Source organism: Dermacentor variabilis, chromosome 4, assembly GCF_050947875.1.
Source record: "Dermacentor variabilis isolate Ectoservices chromosome 4, ASM5094787v1, whole genome shotgun sequence".
Taxonomy (NCBI): Eukaryota; Metazoa; Arthropoda; class Arachnida; order Ixodida; family Ixodidae; genus Dermacentor; species Dermacentor variabilis.
The window spans coordinates 75,794,195-75,810,233 of NC_134571.1; the positions used below are offsets into that span (position 1 = coordinate 75,794,195).

The 16,039-nt window shown below is 45.6% G+C and overlaps 1 protein-coding gene across 1 annotated transcript in view; it reads right to left on the reverse strand.

Moving 5' to 3' along the window:
- Positions 1–903: 903 nt before the first annotated feature.
- The window catches only part of LOC142578245 (cell adhesion molecule Dscam1-like), a 170,588-nt gene continuing 155,452 nt past the window's right edge, over positions 904–16,039 (reverse strand). Inside the window, exons 15-26 of the mRNA XM_075687645.1 lie at positions 14,425–14,573; positions 12,430–12,561; positions 11,005–11,172; positions 10,784–10,854; positions 9,652–9,892; positions 8,566–8,658; positions 7,624–7,845; positions 6,305–6,610; positions 5,034–5,201; positions 3,390–3,727; positions 1,465–1,531; positions 904–920 (exon numbers count right to left, since the gene is read on the reverse strand). Coding sequence (XP_075543760.1) covers positions 904–920; positions 1,465–1,531; positions 3,390–3,727; positions 5,034–5,201; positions 6,305–6,610; positions 7,624–7,845; positions 8,566–8,658; positions 9,652–9,892; positions 10,784–10,854; positions 11,005–11,172; positions 12,430–12,561; positions 14,425–14,573 — 1,972 coding nt within the window. The remainder of the gene's footprint in view (positions 921–1,464; positions 1,532–3,389; positions 3,728–5,033; positions 5,202–6,304; positions 6,611–7,623; positions 7,846–8,565; positions 8,659–9,651; positions 9,893–10,783; positions 10,855–11,004; positions 11,173–12,429; positions 12,562–14,424; positions 14,574–16,039) is intronic.

Below are 16,039 nucleotides of genomic sequence, written 5' to 3' on the forward strand. Positions count from 1 at the left end.
TCTATTCCGTCTCTTCATTCGGCCCTCAACGGTTGGTCAAAATTTTGTCGGGCTACCCTCTATTTCACCAGTCTGTAACGCGAGGTCACGAAAACCGCGGAAACTCCCCATCTCATAGGACGTGAGCACGCTGATCATGCAGGAATAGGCGTCACAAAATAAAAAAAAAACTTATTTCTGATTCGACACCTCTTTCGCCATTAGCCCTGCGCTATTCGTTTTTCGGCCTCCACTCCCTTCGCCTTCCTGTTATGCGACGTCACAAAACCGCCAAAACACACCAGGTTGAGGTGACGTGTACCCAATAAAGATGCATTATTATGCCGAACTTAACTGAAGTTCTTTTCAATATAGCCGCAGACTGCCCGTACCGAAAGTAATAGAAGACGTCTGCCTATCGGTCATTCTCGCACTGTGGCTACATGGAGCTTCCGGGGAGCCGGCGTAGGATAAAAAAAATTTACGTAACAGTATAACGATGTGGAGATTTTCGGCACATATACGACATCGCTCTGCCAATTCTTTTTCGCTGAAGATCTGTTTAACGAAATGCTTAACCTTCCGTTGCACGCAACTGCGATTAACCACGATGAGCCTCTCTATTAATACGTGCTTCCTTGCCTCTTGTTAGACAATTAGATGAAAAAAACCTCTCAAAGTAGGCTATGGTATTCGCTTTGAAATTAAACAAAACTGACCTCCTGTAAATGACGAGAGCCTTTGATTGGACAGTTCAAACAGCGCTGCGAGTCACTGCCCGATGCTTACGACAGCGGTGGCGTAACTTTGACGCCAGAAGATTAGAATAAAAATATATTGTAATAGTTCTACATTATAGGGCTGTTACATTGTGAACCTTTCTTTATCGTCACAGAAGGCCGCCGTTGATTGATCATAGCTTTTTCATAGCCGCTGTTTAACTGCACAAATAAATACATTCCATACCACGATGAATCGTGCTGTAGATCTAAACTAGTGTGCGGCGCGATCTTATGTTATTTTTTGCGCATTTGAACAGTGTTACCCTAAATATACCACCTACGTTACCAAGACGTTATATAGCTTATAACTCAGTGCGCGGAGGAATGCGAACACCGGTCAGGAAACTCAGCCTTCATGCACCTGGCTGTTCGATGGAAATAATTATATGCCTGCACGTTGAGGGGAGAAACCCACTAGACTGTGAAAAAAAAAAACTCATCTCTAAAATTAGTAGGGAAATGTTCATGCGCTTAAGGGTGCAGTGAGGAATTACATGTTTGATGGAATGCGTCTGGGCATCAAAGAAACGAAGGTTATAATTATCCTAGCGCGAAAGTGGCACATACGAAGCAAGGTATTATTATCTGGGGAGCCTGAATGACTGCACCGTGCAGAAAAACTAAATTATGCAAGGCGAGCAGCAATTATAAAATCTCAGTTCAGAAACCTCCCGTGCAGAAAAGCGAACATGCTGGCTCTTACCAGGCTTGGTATAAATGCTTTCCGGAAGGCACTGCGTGGACCCTAGCGCGTGACCTTGCCCGTCTGGCTGCGCAAACAAAAACATTGAGGAGAAACAAGCCAGAACATATGCGAGTGTGTTCTACACAAGTCTGGGCAAACAAAAAGCGGTATAAACTAGACCACTGAGGTCATAAGTTAACGTTCACGAAGAAGAAAGAAGAGCGCACCGAATTTTAAATTCATCTGACTACAATAAACTTGAAACGCTTCGTGCCTTGGGATTGTACACGCGCTTCATAGCACGCAACTTCTTTCTGCGGGACAGCTAAGACGCAATATCATCGCATTTTCCTCTCATACACTGGCTGGTTTTACGCAATGATTGTTATGCAGCGCCCATAAATACACGGGGTTCAACAGAAGCATTGTTGTCGACAGGTCGCATGCGAGACGGCCTCCTTTACGGCTGTCGTGGAAGAAGTGGTACCTCCATATTACACCGCAGTATCGAGGAACTCTGCACGCAAGCTGGCCTCGTAGCCCAGTGCGGCGTGTATCGCTGAATACTTAAGTATGACTCCTTTCGACATACTAGTACTTACAAAACTGTACACAATCTGTTAATAATTACGAAATTGAACTAAAGAAACTAAGCTCTAATTATATTACACCTGCTTTGAACTGAGCACATGTACAGATTCTTGACTTATAACGTCATTTTTTCTAGTGCTACAAGATAAAATAATAGGCAGCAGGGCTTGATTATATTTTCTTGTGCTAATACAAACTGCCCGTATCAGCCAAGCATACTCGACATGCACGTGTTTAATAGTCTTGAGAAGGCATTTTGAAGGAGAAGCGCGCACCCGTTTTACTGATTCCTGTGTTGCCAACTCTGCACACTCGGATTTGCTCTCGCAGCCGGGGGGGGGGGGGGGGGTCAACCGTAATAGGAGCGAATCTGAACCATCCGGTGTCGGGAATGCGCCGAACTTCGTTAGAGAGAATGTGGACCGCGGAGTCTGAGACTGGAGCAGCTCAGGCTTTCTGGGGTGTCTCGCTCCGGCGCAGTGCTCGCTGCGTCGCTGAATCCGCTCGAGCTTGCCAGAGAAGCTGCCAATACCTGGTTGTGGCTTGGTCGTAGGACTCTTTGGAAAAAATATTGGCTCATACCGGTAGCTCTTTCTTTATCTTTGCGGGGGGAGTGGGGGAGGGAGGGATGCAAGGTTAAGTTTGAGGACACGCTGCTCACGGCGCTGCTCAACAATGCTTGATCTTGCGCCATTCAAACTTACGGTCACCCTAAAATATCCACATTTTGTCGCGAAGAGGCCACACACAAAAATCACAATACATGGACACCGACACGCCGGACGTCAGTTCTCTTGAAGTACACTTGTAGTACAGTAAGCGCCTGTTTTGTATGTTTATTTCCGGCGTTGGTTATGTGTTACAACAAACGCCAACAACGCCACGAAGCAGATCTCTGTGGTCATGGTAGTGCCATCGGATGTCGCTAGATTTGCTGTTGCAGTAAGTTGTCCTAGGAAGCATCCATGCACACGCTTACATATCCGTTTACAAGGCGTATGCTAGGCAGCTGGCGCTGAACTCACTCCACTGAGGAGCCAAGTGGGTCGGCTTGCACAGAGCTACGCTGCACCCATCTCAGGGGGGACGGGGACGAGCGTTGATAAGTCTGCTTCTAAGACATTCTTGCGCTGACTAACCTGCGGATCACAGGCTTCCGTCAGCTAAAGAACTTCCCGCAGAATTTAGTTGCAACGGCGTATACCTGCTCCTACCAGCTTCGCTGGTACGAGCACGTATAACATATGCGCGTCATGGTCAAGATGTCGGGTGAAATCACGCCGACTTGGCAACCGTGACTGGGGCACGCGGCTGCTCATAAACGCTGCCGAATTCAAGGAGGACGGACGTACCTGCTGATGCAGCTTCTTTCCCTCTGGGCTTGACGGCCTCCGTACAAAAGGCACATCGTAAGTGTGCTGCGGCACCATGCGTTCATCCATCGCTTCATCCGTTGCGCTGTTCAGACTTCTCGCCGAGGCCCAGCCAGACTGCAGACCTCCGGTTGCGTACAGGGACGACAGCCGACCTTCGCGTGTGGCGTAAGGCGACGGGTAGTAGAGCTGTTCGTGATCCACGGCGCGTCTGTGTTGCGTGGTCTCAGACTCCTGTTTGCTGTCCGATCCCTCCCATACGCTCATTGGCACAGTGTCCACTGACTTGGTGGTCTCTGTCACTTCGTCCACGTTCCCTAGAAGGATTGAAAATTGTGGGGTTTAACGTTCCCAAAACGGCTCAGTGGGCTTAAGGAACGCCGTAGTGGAGGGTTGCGAGTTAATTTTTGCCACCTGGGGTTCTTTAACGTGCACCTTAGATGAAGCATACGCGAGTATTTTAGCATTTCGCCTATGTCCATATGCGACAGCCGCGACCACTAATCGAACCTTCGACCTCGCATTCAACAGCAGACAGCGACAGCAAATGAGCCACCATGGCGGGTTCCGATATCAGTAGTAGTGGGCAATGATTTAAGACCATCGCGGTAGATTTCAAGCAATTTAAAACGTCATTGTAGTATAACTAGGAAACTGTGAAGTGCAATTACCTCACTCAGTAAACGTAAACGTCCTTTTAGATAGAATCTGTGTACGAATTATCGTGAAAAAAAAAAAAATGACACCGAAGCTGAGCACACACGCCAACTGAAGTGCCACAGATTTATTTGCGGAATAAACCACATTTTTTATCTTATTGCATGCAGTTATTTATGGGGCCGTTTAGTTCTTTCGAAAATGCTTATTTTAGCTGTTATCTAAGGGCGGAGCGCACAGTACAAATAGGTGGCATACTGCGTGCATAGAAGTAATATTTCGCTCAGATGAACATGACACCATTTGCCCGTAATTAAGTATGTTTGTTTAACAAGGCAAAACAAAAGAAGCTTGTATGGCCGATTTAAAGTAAACATTCCTGTGATTCCACCTAATCATTCTTTTTTCCACGGGCTTTGCCAGCACACACGTAAAGTTAAGAAGAGTTATGACGGTGGCTTTCGTATTTCATTTTTTTTTTTGGATTCGTCCATAGGAATATCGAACATCTCTGCAATACTCTGCAGTTACTCTGCATATATCTTGGCGCAAAGGTTCCATTATTATTTTCATATCGGGACGCGTTTGGAGTATCACGGGCTTTCATTTTGAATTTATAAACACATTTTCTAATGCAGTATAGAACTTATTTATTGGAATAAGCTAACTAATTGGCTGACATTATTAATGAAAGTTGTGTCTGCGTCTTTATGAAAGCTCAACTCAGATCGAACTACAGGGTTATGGGTCGCTTAACGTACACACACGCTTCGTCTATTACATAATTTATCCTCTTTTTCCGCTTGTGCGCTGCAGCCTTCAAGTCAGAGACTCAAAGGTCGAACTATGCAACATCATAGCGACCGTTAAACATACGTGTCGCAAATGAACAGTCAATATGCGGCATTGTGGGATAGACAGACAGTTACAGAGGCAGGGAGGAACGTTCCCAACGGGAAGACACACCTGAATACGGGCGTTGAGCGGTCGTGACGCGTCGGCGGGAGAACACATAACACACGGCGGCCCCTAGCAAAATGACCACCACTAAAGAACAGACGATGGGAAGAATGATGTGGATGTGGCGACGTTGAGACTCCACGGCTTGTGTCCATTGAGGCGGTGGCACGGTGCCTACAACAAAAGAAGAGGTACCGTGTATACCGTAACAAAAGATAAAGTGCGCAATACAATATTTATCTTGATTCAGAGAGATATCGCTTACGTATTTAAATTACAGTGACTCTATGGTGTCAGTGATGTTCAACTCCTTGATGTCACGTTCCTATCACACTCTAGGCTTCACGAATCTACTAAAAATTAAATAAAACCCACGCTCTTTGTGAGTGTCGTACTTTCTACAACTCAGCGCTGTCGCTAAGATACCTTCAATGCTATCCAATAGCACGTTATCGGAAGGCATATTGTTAACCAGCAGTTGCTGCATGTTACAATGTTCCTCAGAGGAACAAGTGAAAACAGACAACATTTATTTGCACTTTAGCGAACCTGTGTCTGAACGTGTGCAAACTCGCTATATCTGGCATACGAACCTGAGCAGACGCATGATAACGAGGAACGGTTGTTAATTTGCCTTCTATAGTTACAAGTTTATTCACTACTTACTAATAACCTCAATAGCTTACGACTGTTCGCGCACGATTGATCTACAGCCCTAGCAAAATACACAAGAAGTTCGCGGATATTAGTTGCACCTGCAAAAATGTTACGAAAACACACGGATGAGCAATATAGCCTTCAATAATTCATTGGTTCATTGGCTCATTATTGATCTTGATTTATTTGGCAGTATATACAGCAAAATTTACCACGGTATGTGCGATGATATATATATATATATATATATATATATATATATATATATATATATATATATATATATATATATATATATATATATATATATAAACTTCCGAGCCCTCAACTACCGTGTTCATTAAAGTTCTGCTCCGAAGCTATCGATCAGTCAGTGCCAGTGCCTGAAATATCCTCGGGTGCGCCCGGTTGCAGATATATATATATATATATATATATATATATATATATATATATATATAAGCTTTTAACGCACATGTTACGATATTGCAATGTCATCACAACAAAGCTGCTATGCATGGAAACTTAGATTGCGGTCGCAGTGTTCATAGTTGGCCACACGGGATCTTGTACGCAACCATAATGGCACGGTCTCTTCAAAAAACGAACATCACACTCACCACCTGTAAGCGTCAGTGTAGCGAAGATGTATTCGGCCTCTGAAGCTCCCGCGTCATTCTGCGCCCTGACGAGCAGATCGTACCAGGTGGCTGGAACCAGATCAGGGATGACCAGCACCGGTGGCTGCTGGTGGTCCGGTACCAGGTGGGTGGCCGTGGCAGGAGACCACTCATTCTGCGACTGAGGTTTGCAGAGCACGGCGAACGAAAAGATGGGACAGCCGCCGCTCTTCCAGGCGCCCAATTGAAGCGTCACCGAGGTTACGTTGCACAGCAGAAGGTCGCGCTCATCTGGGGCAAGCGGTGCTGTAAACAAAGCTTCTGTTAAGTTCACCACGTTGCTACCAACTGTAAGTGACATAGTTCTAGAGCATTAACAACCATGTTCACTACAGTGAACCATCAAGGGGAGGGGAGGGGTGTGAAAGTGCAGAGCTTGGGTGGACCATAATTTAGAAGGGGGAAGGGAGTCATTGTTTGCACCAAGATTAGATGACAATATTAATTATTATTAACAAGGGAGTGGGATCGTGCACCAAATGTCAAGGCACTCCTAAAACAACGTAGCGGTAGTAGCGATTCTATAAATGATTAAATGCATGAATAGTAGATGAAGGAATTTTTTGTGGTCACTCTCAGACGATATGTTATCACGAAGATTATTCCAAAGACGAATGGCTCGGGCGAGTGCGGAGCAGTTATATGCTGGTGTTGTGCCGTAGAGGGGCACGAAGGTGAAGTGCTGGTACAGTCTCCGTGACTTTTAATGAGGAACTTCGAGATACACAAGTGATGGCGTTCTGTTATTGATATATTTATGAAAGAATGACAATAGAGCAATGTCACAACGAATATGTAATGGCTGTAGTGAGAGGTCGAGTTTAACTTCCATTAAGCTTACAGCGACAACATCGAGAAATAAATCGCGCTACCCTATTTTGATTCCATTCTAGTTTTTCAAGTTTTTCAATTAGATACATAACAAGATCCATAACAAGCCTTGTTTCCACTATCACAAAACATAATACATGTTCGCATGTTTGATAGCTACTGTAGCCTTCTTTCATGAAAACATTGCGAGCCACACTACAACGTCTCGTCTTTTATCTGATCTTAAGGTCATCTCAGTTGATTTCGCTAAGTTGAGTGAGCTCTCGTAGTGCTAAAGAAGCTTTGCCGTTAGAGCGCTCACTACCTCAACTGACCAACCGACAAAGGGTGACTCCCCACAACATTGTCGTCGCTCATTGTCGGTTTGCAATAAACTTGCTTACGGTGTCGTGTGAAGCGAGAATTCGTGAACGGCAACGCGTGCGCACCTGATCCATCCGTCTTTGCCAGGACGGTGTTGCTGCTGGGGCTCCTGCCGGCGGCGTTGAAAGCGACTGCGTGGAACGCGTACTTGCGGCCGCAGCGCAGCCCACGAAACGCGTACGCCGAGCGTTCGGCGCCCGTTTGGACTTCTGACCACTCGCCGGGGTCTTCGCTGGGCTCGGACTTCGCCGTCATGGGCGGCTCTGCCTTGTGGAACAGTACAAACCCTGGAAACGAGGTAGACTTGCACATCTCGTGGTCCTCTTTCTAACCGCTGAATGATTACGAGGTATCTTGCTTATCTCAAGCCTAAGGTAACTTATTTCCCTCATAATGAGGCAAGATTCACTTCCACTCGTAAGCGAGAAAAAAGAGAACTTCTCCACCGGGTTTATTTCGGACGTTACAAGAGGAAGCTTCAATTTAGACGCATACCTCTCCCTGAAACATCGATAAAAAACACTTGTGTTCCGCTTAGTTTTGCCCAGGATTGCTTAAGGGAAGCTTTGTAGAAAAATAGTACGGTAGAACGTCAATTCGTTTCACTGCACTTTTGAGGCAATGTTTTACACAATGCGTCTATCCTTGCGACTTCTAATAAGTCGTCATGCCTTGGCCACTGATTGGCTTTAATTCCGCAATTGCAACACGTGTGCATGCGATAATAATTAGGAGTATGTGAATTAATTTGGCTCACTAAACAGCATGTCCGCGATGTCAGAAATGCTCTAAAGTGATAATTTTTTTAAAATTTATGATTTCAGAGAGCTGTCGCTGAAACACCTGGCATGCCTTTTAGTATGTTCTTGGTAATGACATGAAATTCGTTTTTATGTTTGGGTATCATAAGACACTATTTCTTAAACTACGCCCTGAGAAACTTCGAAAACATCGAATCGGTTTAAAATGTATTCTTTTTTTTCTGTGACATGGATGCGTTTCCTTACCGTTTATTGGCTGGTCCTTATCTATATCCCAGCTCAAGTGAACGGATGACGATGTTGAGGAGACTAGTCTCAAACGTGGTGCCGCAGGAGGGTCTAGGAGCAGAAAAGACAGTTATAAAAGCTGCTAAACAATCGTAACTACTTATCACGCAGTGGTGCGCGGTCGCGTCAAATGCGACACGTAAAAAAAATCTATTATTCGGTAGCTCGCAGCCCGTTGAGAAATTTTCGAAAAAATAAAGCAGCACACTTCAGTGATTTTTCGGCTTTGAAATTATTCACGGCGCTACCAGCATTCTCTCATAGTGCAACCCACTCTAAAAATGTAGCGACCCCGTTTTAATTGTGGCGAACTAGCAAAAAACCAACAAAATTTAAATATTGAAGCACGTTATTGCGAGAGCTTTATGACGTCACACTTTTTTTGGATACATCGAAGACTAATTAACATTTTATAAAAAATGCAGTGTTACATTCCAAGGGTACTGAAAATTTTATTCAGGATATTGCTCGATTGAGTTTACTGTGAGCTAGATTACCTAAGGCACAGTTTTACTACAGTGACGCCTCGTCACAAGCGGACGTGCGCGTGGTTTAGTTCATTCCTCGAAGTGCCCAGTCACCCCTAAAGTCAAGAAGCGCTGCCTAAGCGCATGCATAAGCTTCACTTGTACTCACTGCATCGCTAATAAGAAGTGCTCGACTGATGTAACAATGAAAGCTGTGAATGATACATCACTGGCTGTGACGACCTTGTACATTGTTCTATGAGACACCCGCAACCCGTGCGTCCGAATAACAGCAGTTTCATTGTTATAGATAGAAAACTGTGCGTACATTGTTTTTAGAGATTCAACGACGACAGTGGCATTATTGCGGCGAGTTAATTAATTATTTCGTCCGAATTAAATCGGAATATCCTCTAACAATCATTTAAAGGGTGTTCATAATGAGAGAACCTTGTGAAAAGCAACATCCCGCGTGGCCCATTTTCGACACGTCTATGAAGGAAGGCCTGCGCTTGCGCCTTTTGAAGGCAGACATCATAAGTTGTGGTTGTTTGTAAGAAACAAAGCGAAAACTCACCGATTTCGAGCGTCTGCGAGAAGACCTCCTCTGATGCTGGTCCGGCGCCCTTCGCGTTGAACGCCTGCACCACGACGCTGTACCGAGTGTTGCGCCGTAGGTCGGCCAACTCACACTGCTGCTGCAGCGAATTGGCCGAGCTTTCCAGTGTCTTGTAGGCGAACGAATCTTTGGCGTTGCGAACACGGTAGCCGACGTAGTAACCCTGCACTAGTCCGTTGGACTCTTCGTCCAGCGGTGGCTGTAGGAAAAAGCGTGATAAGGCGGATATGTCGAAGGGGAAGTGGCTCTAGCAAACGAATACCCTTGTTCTCTAAGTGATTCATAAGATAGTGCAGTTTGTGGAAACAGGCTCAGGTCAGTCACAATAGCTGATTGAATCTTAGTGATGACTATCAATAAAAAGTTCGGATAATTGCAGTATAAGGAGCAATAAGGAGTAATGAATGGAGGTAGTCGAATGCTTCTGAAAAAGAGTATTTCTCTGCAACGCACTTCATTAGGCTGATGACGATATTCAGTGTTAATTCTCTCCACCAACTTTTCGGTTGCCGCTTTATGAAGGGTGGATAGCTACTGAAGCCAAAAAGTCTAGCGGCGGAATTCCACTGGTAATCCCTAATATTGTGCGGCTAGGAGACATTTTCAGGAGCTCTCCCGCCACGTGAAGGTACCATTAAGAAGTATACGTGTAGATTCTGCTCTGACACCAGCTTAAACCGGTCTGTAGGCTCCAGGCCGTCCACTGTCTTTCGGTTCGACATGCCTCTTTTGCCCTATCCTAGCTGCCCCTCGCAGATCCACCGCACTTGTGGAAATGCCTCGGAGTGCGCTCATCAAGGCGCCACTACCTCTCAATAGTGGATCTACAACCAAGCCGCCCACCTGACTGCCATTGGTGGATGTATGGTCGGAGCCATAGATATCATTTGGACTTCACAGAACGTAACAAATTATACGTGTACATATAACATGCGTGCTTAACACGTTTAATGCCGCCGAGCAAACTTTCAAATTAGAAAAAAAAGTACCAGTGCTAGGGCTGTGCGCTTGTATAGCAGTGCGCATTGGCGTGTGCGGAAATTATGTATTTATGCAGTATCTGACGCTGGTGAAATAAAGGACTGCTCACCTTCCAGCTGACATGGAGGCTTCGAGAACCGGTTGGCGTTACCCTGATGTCTCGTGGTGCACCGCTGGGCGCTGCATGTAGTGGGCGCACGCAACAATCCAAATATCAGCCCGTTACGGTATAAACGAAACGCGTAAGCCGGAAAGAAGAAACAGGTCGCAATGCACATTGTGCTTAATGGTAATTTGTAAATTAAGTCAGTAAAAGCCATCATAAGTTACCTTCTTCGTCGGTTGTAACTACAAGGGCGTCGCTGCTTTCACTGAGCCCAATGGAATTCTCCGCCCGAAGTCTGAATTCGTAGCTGGTCTTTGGTCGAAGGCCGCTGACCACGTGCGAGAACTCGGTCGACTCAATCGCAGACACGTGCGAGTCTTGTTCCCAGAATCCTGGAACGTGTGATCAAAGTTTCTTTTTTCTTTTTCTTCATTATGATATCAATCACAACAAAGGTCTAAACGTAAAAAAACAACAAGAAAAAAAAAAACGGCTAGAGAAAAAAGGTTGCAAGCACAATAGACGAGCGCTTTAGTGGACTGGCGTCAATATAACGGCCAATAATATGAGTATAGGCACGTAGGTGGCCATGGTCTGTTCGCGATGCTTATGCGGCACTCGATTAACGACACAAATTATGAAGAAAGCGCTACTCAAGATATTGTGCACAAGTTTAGTTTAGGCTGATTCGTTTCGAAAATTATGGGCAGTACTATAGGTCCTTTCCGCCTAAATGAACACACCCTCATTCCAAATAAGTATGAGGAACCTGCGGCTTCTTATTTCTAAAAAAAGAGTTCTTATGGTCAGGTTTCGTGCCAAATTTTTCTCATAGCTTTTTTTTATTGAAGTGAATGTTATGAGAGGTTGGCGCCTTTATGGTGGCACCGGCTACTCCTTGTCACTTGGCAAACGAAACAAATTTGCGTAAAAGGGGAGAATAGCGACACAAAATATAACCCGCAGTAGAATACCGGATCAATAAATAATATACAGTCCAACAGTACATGAGTCGCAAAGTTCTGTGCATTAGTCCTCTAGCGGATCTTGCTTCACCGCAACTCAAAAGTTAAATAGCTGACGAATGTATGAAGAAACGAGTATAGGTAAGGCTTTTTGCACGGGTGTTCTTTAGCTTTCCTGTCGTTACGAAACATAGATGTGCAAAACTGTTACTAATGTGAGTCTTGCATTGTTGCAGTTCAGCGCTAGGTTTCGGCAAGACTGGAAAGCCCCAGTTGCATAATAAGGCATTGACAAAATCAAGGAATACTCAGGCACAACTCGATCTCACAGGGACATTGTTTAGCTTTGTTTCCCTTTTCGTTTCGCCATTTCCTTATACACAGTCTTGCACTATTTAGTTTCATAAAGTAGAGTTGTTACTTTTTTGGGTAGTGCTGTCTTTTCGAACTGAACCTACAAACTTATGCGCCCCATTATACGAAGATAGATGCGCCTTCCCGCTAAACATGTACGGATGTTTTACGGCTTCAACGGAACTACATGATGCAACAGATGTAAATTGGAGCCGAAAATGTCTGACCTATCAGCTATTGTGAGTGCAGAATAGTCTTTTAAGTCAGTCGTCTGCGTATTAGAGGCAAGTACTTGCGCTCATATGTCCGGAAAATTGCCCGACTGCATACCTTCTGGCAGCTTGTGTTCCAGCAGGTACTTCAGCACGGGGCTGTTTCCGGAGTAGGCGGGAGACCAGGAAAGCGTCACTGAACGACTCGTCGTCTGGGTTGCCTCCAGACCTCGCGGTTTGTCCGGAGGTTCTGCGCAACAGGCACCAAGCCTCTGGTGATCTAACAATGATCTAATTATAAATTACTGATTACAATTGAACAGTGCGTTTTTGCAATGTAAACCAAGTGTTATGTGAAAAAAGTAAGTAGAAACGTTATGTAATCAGCATTGATTTATAACAAAAATGAAATCATTTCTTGCATGACGCTTTGTGCGTACAACGACAAGCCGCAATGACTATGTCTTGCTGTGGCTTGACGCCCGCCTGATCTTTTTTTTTTCTGCCCTACAGTTTCGTATACGGCGTCTCGGTAAACTTCTCCGACAGTAATGTCAAAGACCGAGAGCCTGGTAAACTCCACGCATGCGTGCAAGGCCGCACTCGGTGTCGGAAATGGTAGAAGGCTAACGCTATGCTAAAATGTTCTCACAAGTTCGTTCCTAGATATCACTGCTCGCACGGATTGCATAGCATTTAGAAGCGAACCGCTGTAGGGGAAGTTTAGAGGTGAACAGCCTGTTTCAAATTTAGGGGAAAACTCGGAGCGCATCGCATCGGGATGCTGCTAGCGCTGGAGTCGGGCGGTGGCAGCAGCTCGCGCAGGCGCAGACGCTCGAGGGGCGGAGTCGTGATGTGCGTCGTTTGCTACGGCGACGCGCGCTGGCCGTATTGTCGGAAGCGTGCTATACTGTCAGGGGCAGTGCACCGATTTCATCGTTGCTGCAGGAACTGAGTTGATATTTATTATTAAGTGTTGTGCGACGCCAAACTCTGAACCTTCAACGGCGATAATGGAGTTCTACAAACTTCTTTTGACAGCATGCTTCGTTTGTTCTTCCGAAAGGCGAGGGTACTGAGTGCGTGCACGTATATTTCTTCACTGTGTGTGCTACCGTAATACGCAGCGACAAGGCGCACCAAGATGTGCACGCAACGTGCTCAGTCATTATTTGACTGGAAAGGGAAACAAAGCACTCAACAATTATAACTATCGGGGTCAAACACGATGAAACAAACGGATACGAATAAAGGAATCTTTTAGGTTAAGACAATGAGCTGGAAGGGATTCTTCTCGACAATCATTCTCTACACCAGACAGACCTGCCCGCCAGCGGGGAATTGGACACGTCACGCTCCGAAGTATCTCGTCATGTCCCCAGCGGCAGCGATGACAGCGCTCATCCTTGAAGGCAGTGAAGTGTAGAGTGACTTGATCAGCGATATGTTCATTCGCAGCACGTCTCAGTTGCTGACCATGGTTGACCGAAGCCTATCTTCGGACAACCTATGGAGAGGATGGTGCGCCAGCGATACTGTCAACGGGCCCCAGACATGTTAAATGATGTTGCCGCCCGGGGATTGGGGCGACCACTCCACGAGAGTGACGGCGCGCTCTTCGAACAGTTCTTGCACAACACGAGTAGCGTGGATCGGCGGCCTATTCTGTAGGAATACATAGCCGCCTTGCGGGAACGGGCCATCAAGAACGTATGGAATCAGTTTGACATCTATGATTGCCCTGCACCATTTAACGATGAACTTACCTTTGAGGCGTATCTGTGGCCGTCGCACAACACTTAGTAAAAAAATATTGGCTCATTTCACGCAGTGGCGATGAAATCCGAGCACTGCCCCCGACAGTAGCCCGCTTCCCGACAATGCGGCCAGCGCGCGCCGCCGTAGCAGACGACGCCGTTCAAGAACCCCCCCTCGAGCATCTGCGCCTGCGCGAGCTGCTGCCGCCGGCTGACTCAAGCGCTCGCCACATGCGATGGAAACCCCTCCGAGTTTTCACTAAATGTGAAACATACTGTACGTAAGCGTATATAACCAACGCTGTTTTTTACGAACTGCGCCCTTAAACTGGAAAGAAGTACGTAAGAAAACTTACCTTGCACGACGACCTGAAAGTTTGTGTCGTCCCTTCCGTAGGCGTTCTCAGCGTAGCAGCTGAATAGGGAAGAGTCCCTTCGGTCCACGCTCGGAATGCGGACGATATACTCAAACCCTTCGATGCCAGGTTTCTCCTCCACAGCGTACCTGAAGTAGGGATTATAGCTCCCACACACAGAAAGTGCACTACGTCGCATCTATACTATCTATTACTCGGAATACTCTATTATTGTTACTTAGGCAGTATAATGCCAGCACTTTCTGCTAATGACAGTTTGGGCCTCGAACAGAAAGTTCAGGTGGAGTTCCAAGCGATCAGTGCAGAAATGCCGCAAATTAGATGACAATAATATCACGGTTTCATTTCTCTCGTGGGGTTCTTTATCAGCCAGCTTGCCATGAGGAGTGCAAAATGCCTGCTAGTAGAACGTATGACGTTTAATAGCAGAACGACAACAGCGATCACTGCGACTGATGACTTTACCCCTCTAGACATTTAAATAATTATTTGCTCGGTTCAGATCTCAGTCATGATATACGTGACAAATGATTTGCTCCGTCAATCGCGCTTCAGCAAAATTGGCCGTTCAGCCTTAGTTGAAGCTTATGTGCAGCTTTAAATAAACGCTCAGATAGATTTCCTAAGGTTTCAGTTCCGCCCTGTTTGGTACATCTTTTCTAGTGCTTAGTGCTGAAACTTGAGACAAAAAGGACAGTAGTTTGTGTCGTTTGTGTGTCTCGACTTCTGTCCATTTTGTCTAAAGTTCCGGCGCTAAGAACTAGAAAAACAAGTTAGGTTCGGCTGTTACATCGTACAAAAATCAAGAAGAAATATGTTATGGCATTAATTCAAAACCAAACAAAGCGAAACCCACACACACACACACACACACACACACACACACACACACACACACACACACACACACACACACACACACACACACACACACACACACACACACACACACACACACACACACACACACACACACACACACAGACACACACACACACACACACACAGACACACACACACACACACACACACACGCACACACACACACACACACACACACACACACGCACACACACACACACACACACACACACACACACACACACACACACACACACACACACACACACACACACACACACACACACACACACACACACACACACACACACACACACACACACACACACACACACACACACACACACACGCACACACACACACACACAAACGCACACTGAATATTTTTGTTTACATTAAGGAGATGCACGAAGCAGATGACACTGTTTTACATGGTACTGTTCGATGCTTGATAGCGTTTGTGAGGTGAAATTTTATTTAAGAGGCCAGATTTTGTATGATGCTTGTCAAATTTTTCCAATGCTATCTGCACTTCTCTCATTCAACAGCTCGCGATTTGATATGTGCAAGACTGATAAGGAAAAACGCGAAATTTTTCTGAAAATACAGCTTGTCTTTAGAAGCGTTGCCAAATTATGTGTGGTTACATCAATTCAAGAAGAAAGTAAAATCTTATAGCAAGTTAGCCGACTATGTTGAACATTTCATTTGCAGCAAGTTACTTTCAGCTCTA